This window comes from Ranitomeya variabilis, chromosome 5 (assembly GCF_051348905.1).
Source record: "Ranitomeya variabilis isolate aRanVar5 chromosome 5, aRanVar5.hap1, whole genome shotgun sequence".
Lineage (NCBI taxonomy): Eukaryota > Metazoa > Chordata > Amphibia > Anura > Dendrobatidae > Ranitomeya > Ranitomeya variabilis.
In genome coordinates, this window is record NC_135236.1 from 444,579,455 (window position 1) to 444,586,131 (window position 6,677).

At 46.3% G+C, this 6,677-nt stretch overlaps 1 protein-coding gene across 1 annotated transcript; it reads right to left on the reverse strand.

The window, feature by feature from the left end:
• Nucleotides 1-2,302: 2,302 nt before the first annotated feature.
• Nucleotides 2,303-4,905, reverse strand: LOC143773725 (G-protein coupled receptor 61-like). Its single transcript, XM_077261089.1, has one exon. It carries the CDS (start codon nt 4,676-4,678, stop codon nt 3,284-3,286), a length of 1,395 nt encoding a protein of 464 aa, XP_077117204.1. The 5' UTR covers nt 4,679-4,905; the 3' UTR covers nt 2,303-3,283.
• Nucleotides 4,906-6,677: the final 1,772 nt, after the last annotated feature.

Sequence of the window (6,677 nt, forward strand, 5' to 3'; positions counted from 1 at the left end):
ACTTTTATATAACAACTATCTGCCTCCTCAGCCTCCTGCATTCAACGCCTATTCATGAAAACCACTCTGACAAATGTCCAAGGTGTTCCCACGCAGACCACTTACTTAATTTAGTCTGCTGCATAAGTTTTCAAGCACAGCTAGGATCACATCTGCAGACATACGTGCAGGATGTATATGTTTTAAAAACGTATGCGAGCGTGTGCAATATGTGACACCAGATCTGTGTGAATTTCGACATATCTATCCATCTACTTCTGCATACATTTGTTTTTAACTCCTTTTTCAGCTAGATTGTAATTGCACACACAGGAAACATGTTTTAGATGTGTTGAAACATAGTCTACATAATTTTTTTTAGAGAGGCTACAAAAACGTGGTCAACTTACTTTTTTTTTCTTTTTTGAAACGTCTAAAAAAAAAAACCTGAATTACAACATAAACCTGACAAAACGTAGTCAAAAGAATTAAACAAACCAAAATAAAAAAAAAACAATGTCTTGTCCATTTTAATCTATGGACATGCTGCCATATATGTCTGAATAAAGCATTGAGCATTTGTGTCCAGCAGAGAACACTGAAAAAATGTGAACCTGGCCTAGACCTCATTCAGACATCAGTATTTTCCCTACACAAATAAATAGTATCACCGTCATTAGTGTGTCATCCGGGTGTCCGTTTTTACCCTCTGTGTCATCCGTGTGTTCGATACAGACGGCACACACAGGTGGATGCTATCCGTGTGTTGTTCATGTTTATCAGGGATCCATAGACTTGTTTTGACTCTTCTGTGACACTGGAATACGGCTGGCTAAGCTCCACCCTTTTTCAAAATGGTGGAAGAGCTTAAAAGTACTAGAATAAAAACACCAACATTTGCTACATTTTTACATAACTGCTAAAACTGGTTGATGTGATGGGACCAGGAAGCTGAGAACAAAGAAAACCATTATGTGAGCAGGTGTCGCCTGGCTTCACAGGTCTTTCCCACTAGCAAAAAATGATAGATGTCGGCAAGGAGGGACCGTGCCCACGATTCACCCCGCGGGCTCGCTCACACAAGCAAAGAAAGCGGACGAGTGCACAATTGGCTTGCCCTCGGCCCAGTGCTACTCTACTCACCCATTCAGCATGAGAGAACAATCCCAGCATGCTGCAAGTGAACCCCTAGCAGTGGTTTAGGCTGCATGAATTGCTGACAGGTTCCCATTAAAGGGAATTTGTCAGGAGGTTTTCGATATCCAATCTGAGATCCACATGATTTACTGAGGTTTCCCCACAAAAAAAGTTACCGTAATTTTAATCAATAGATCTTGGAATAATAATAACTTCCCTTACTTGATGTGTTTACATAAAATGTTCCTGTGCTGAGATAATCTTATAAATGTGCCCCTATGTTCCTGTACGGTCAGACACGGCCATTACACAGTACACAGCAGGGGCACATCTATAAGATTATCTCAGCACAGGAACATTTTATGTAAACACATCCAATTGTAGAAATTATTATTCCAATATATATTGACTTTTGTTTGTGGAAAAAATAACCTTTAAGGGCAGAGACGCTGATTCTAGTGATGTCACTTAATGAGCTGTGTGCCGCAGTTTTGATAAAATCTCTTTTACCTTCTGCAGATCTCTGAGCTCAATATAACCCTGCCCATACCACTGATTGACCTCTTTCTGTGTTCACTGTGCATAGGCAGAAAGCTGCCAATCAGTGGTGGTAGAGTTTTTATACAGAACTCGTGAATATGGCTACCTGGCAACAGGTTTGCTAGTCTTTTAGTGATAATCTGCCGTGATTTTTATTAAAACTACAAGAAGCAGCCCAGTATCCCTGGAATCAGGGTCTCTGTCTCTACATGATGCTGTTCTAAGATTAGGTGGCAAAACCCAGTGAGAGATTCCTTTTAAATACATTGCCTTCCATATGTCAGTATGTAGTGGAAACAAAGATTAATGTGAAAGTGTTAAAACGTTTTTTTTACCATGATATCTAAAAATGCATCTATTTATTATAACAGGAATATTTAAAGAAAAATATTGTAAGAACATTGACAATTTCTCTGCTAATTTGCGGCAGAACAGACCTGAGTAATCTGAGACTGGTGGCTAGGAGCATACAGCCTGCTGCCCCTATAAATACCCCTAGCACCAGCCCAGCTCACGTGATTCGGATGTTTAATTCCAGGTAGCAGTGCTATTAATCAGATGTTTCTATATTGGGTCAAAACAATTTTCAAGATTTTCCTAATTTAATATTTAGAAAATGTAAAATATCAGACGGTGAATATAAACAGTGCATTATGTCATTCTTAAGAGTTAGCGGAGATCAGTGCTCTGTGTTCCTATTATTAAAGATATTCTATAAGGTAAAGTGCTGCGGAATATGTTGGCGCTATATAAATAAAAAAATATTATTATATTCTCGGAGTGACTTAAGATGCACCTAACATTATTTGCACATTTTCCTACAGTCTTCACAAGACATCTTTTTTTTTTTTTATGTAAATAACTTATTAACCCTTCACTATACTAATGTGAACGCGGGGCTCGCCTTACATCCCACTTCCATATTACTTTTTTTATTTATTTTTTATCAATCAAGATCTCACACTGCATTTTATTGTGTTGCAATTTTTATTGCTGTTTTGTGCTTAGTATCTATTGAGAGCTTGTAAAGGGGCATCACGGCCCATGGGCACAACACAAACATTGGCACAAAGGTTGGTCAGTTATATCCCAGCAATATATATGGTGACAGGGTTACAACATACTCCTGAATTCTCCATTAAAGCACAGAATGACTGATCAAACCAAGTGCCGCCGCTCGGTGCTCCATGGCGTTGCCAGTCATTGATGTACACCTTCCCACCTGCTGGTTTTCCCTCATCCTCCCCTCCAGCTCTTTGATTGACCTCTCTGGCCTCATAGAGCCATAGAAGAGTGGAGCTAGGTGGGGAGGTGTATATAGATGACTGCCCCGCCATGGAGCGCCTGCACTTGGTTAGAACAGTCATTCTGTGATGAGAGTCCTACATCTAGAACAAACCCCACCGCAGATACTCCTCTGGCGGAGTCCATGACATACGCCGCCATCTGTCCCTACTTCATGTAAAAAGTGCTTGTGCCTTCACCGTAAACACTGAGGATTCCTTAATCATCTAACAATATTTCATCTACGCAGGTTACATACAGAAAGACAAGATCAATCAGATATCTTACAAGATGGGGGCCCATGTAACAACCCAACCGCAGGATGTGTCATCAGGAGGAACGTTCACTTGGTTGTCCCTAAATTGTTCCCCTGCCTAGGACACATCTGCATACTCCGAACCCCTTCACTTGGGTCATGTTCCAGCAACTCTGGGGTTTCTTCCAAAATTTGCCCCGGGATCCTAAAACTCAAAGTACTTTGATTAACGAGCAGCTTAGAAGTAGAAGACGTAGGATAACTGTTTCTTCTCTCGACCACGCAGCTAGTTCTTTGGAGGAACTGGAGGAAGTTCTCCTCTACGGACCCCTCATGGCTGGACAGGCCTAGCTGCTCATCCAGTGACTGCTTTAGGAAACATTTTGGGATCCGAGCGAGCTCAGTTCGGATTTGCCGGTTCAGACAGCCATAAAAGAATGGGTTGACCGTAAAGGAGGTGTAGGCCAGCCATTTCACTATGTTCTCCCACTTGCTGCCTGGACCTTTGTAGGAACCATTTCCTAGGGCATTGTGAACGTGGTACACAAAATAAGGGAACCAGCACATAATGAACTGTCCGCCTATGATCATGAGGGTAAACGCTGCTTTCGCGCCTCCCAGTGTCCTGTCTGGCGACCCACGGTGAGAGCGGTTCCCTGGCACAATGTTGGTTTGGCTTCCTATAGAGTTGGACCTCTGGCGAGGACTTGCTGCCCAGGAGGGGATGGGTCCATGCTGCATGGCAGCTATTCTGGCCACTTTAAAGACATTACAGTACACTGTCAGTATAATAACAAGGGGCAGCACAAAGTAGACCACCACAAAGAAGGTCACAAACACTTTCTTGTGTCCTCCCGCATTCCTCTGCAGTGAGCAGCGAGTGGCATTCCCCAGGCTGGCACTGCCCACAGGCTGGCTCAGGAAGGGCACCGTGGAGGTGAGGGATGCCTGGAACCAGATGAACACCAGCACGGAGATGGCCAAGCCCAAGGTCATCTTCACCTCATACCTCATGGGGTGGACGATGTAGTAGTAGCGCTCGATGTGGATGGCAGACACGGTGAGGATGGACGCGCTGCTCAGGCACACCTCCAGGGAGATGTAGGCTTGGCACAGGGACTCGCCGAAAGCCACCCAGCCGGCCACCATGCCCAGCGGCATCACAGTGATGGCAGCCAGCGCGTCTATAATGCACAGGTGCACCACGAAGAGGAATTTCCGGAGCCGCGGGGTCTTCAGGATGACGGCCGCCACCGCCACATTGCCGGCCACGGCCACCACGTCCAGCAGCAGCATCAGCAGCAGCCCCAGGTACCGGGGGATGCCCTCCGCAGCGCCCAGCGGGGCCGGCCAGCCGGGGGAGCAGTTACCGCTGCCATTCACACACGGATCCGCCATCCCTGGCCCTGTCACCGGGGGAGCGAGCCAGTGCAGCAGTGCTCTGCCGGCATCGGTCATGTCTGCCGCACTCCCCCGCAGCATCCCTCACCTGGAGGAGGACGCATCCCGCTACCAATGCCGTACCTGTAACGATCCGCTGCACAGGCGTGGTGGACGGGGGGAGCTGCCTGCCGGACGGGGGGAGAGCTGGACGGGGGGAGAGCTGCCTGCCGGACGGGGGGAGAGCTGGACGGGGGGAGAGCTGTCTGCCGGACGGGGGGAGAGCTGCCTGCTGAACGGGGGGAGAGCTGCCTGCTGGACGGGGGGAGAGCTGCCTGCGGGACGGGGGGAGAGCTGCCTGCCGGACGGGGGGAGAGCTGGACGGGGGGAGAGCTGCCTGCCGGACGGGGGGAGAGCTGCCTGCCGGACGGGGGGAGAGCTGCCTGCCGGACGGGGGGAGAGCTGCCTGCCGGAGGCATCCATTATCACACGTGACGTCAGGTGACAGGTGCCCCCGAGGGTGCCCGGCGCGGCACAGCTGGCATTCTGGGCACATGGTCCAGGACAAACACTGACCTTCCATGTGTAGTCATCAGCAGTGAGTCCAATATACAAGAACAAATATAGTATGCTATGTAAAGATGCGACACAATACGGCTGGCCGGTGCAGGATGCCACTTTCTTTGCTCCCATAGACTTCTATGGGGCGTCTCATCATAAATACGGACGAGAAGAGCACATGCTGCCATTTATGTTACACCATTGGTCCTAGTGCTGTCCGTCTGAGGTCCGGGGTCCTGCGGACAGTACCCACTCCGATATTACGGACATATGAGGATCCTGTAGGGCACGTCTCCACACTGCGGATCTGCATGCAGAAAATCCTCCGATATTACACCGACACCGCAGATCTCATTCCCACGACCATCCACGGCGGGGCGCTATTGCTGCGTATGTCAGGCAGGTGGGCACAAGGCCTAGGGGTCAGATTAGAAGGTCTGTTGGATCCAGCCATAATTGTAATCCGGGCACTGTGATTGCCATGATGATCGTAAACATTTATTACTTAGCTATAAGGCTAAGTTCACAATAGGCGTTTTTTCAGCGTTTTTTAATACAAATTTTCAGCTGCGTTTTACAGTACCAGCCATGTCTATGAGATTCGGAAATCTCACACACACACATTGGTTTTTGTCATCAGAATTTTGTACTGTGCATGGTTTTTTGCACCATAGAGCATGTCACTTCTTTCATGACTTTCAGCATTATTCACCTATTGACATGAATGGGTAGTGAAAAAAAGCTGAAAATCCACCACAAAGACGCAGGTATCAGGTTTTGCTGCGTTTTTTGTGCCAAAACTTGATCCTATAGGACTTTTTGGGGGCACTGAACTGTAGCAGCACGCACAAGAGACAAACCTAGCATGACAAAACCGCAGCAAAAACGCACAAAAAGCGGAAGAAAAAACAAGGAAAGGAAACATTCTTTTTCCTGCAGCTTCTTTTCTGCAAAGAGATCAGGTTTTGTTGCAAAAAAAAATACCTCTAAAAGAACTCCTAGGGTGAACTTATCCTAAAAGTGAAAAAAAGCAGCACCAGGTAGGGACGCTGATACTCAACATGTGTCCTCGGGTGACATTCAAAGTGGGGTCACTAATTCTGAAGTTCTGTATATACCGTATATATATGTACAGGTGCTTCTCACTAAATTAGAATATCATCAAAAAGTTACTTTATTTCAGTTCTTCAATACAAAAAGTGAAGCTTGTATATTAGAGTCATTACAGAGTGATCTATTTCAAGTGTATATTTCCGTTAATGTTTATGATTATGGCTTACAGCCAATGAAAACACAAAAGTCATTATCTCAGTAAATTAGAATACTTCATAACACGAGCTTGAAAAATGATTTTAACATCGGAAATGTTGGCCTACTGAAATGTATGTTCAGTAAATGCTCTCAATACTTGGTGGGGTGCATCAATTACTGCATCAATGCGGTGTGGCATGGAGGCGATCAGTCTGTGGCACAGCTGAGGTGTTATGGAAGCCCAGGTTCCTTTGATAGCAGCCTTCAGCTCATCTGCATTGCTGGGTCT

Excerpts from the sequence above, each read along its gene's own strand:
- LOC143773725 (XM_077261089.1), bottom strand. The coding sequence starts at position 4,678 with ATGCTGCGGGGGAGTGCGGCAGACATGACCGATGCCGGCAGAGCACTG.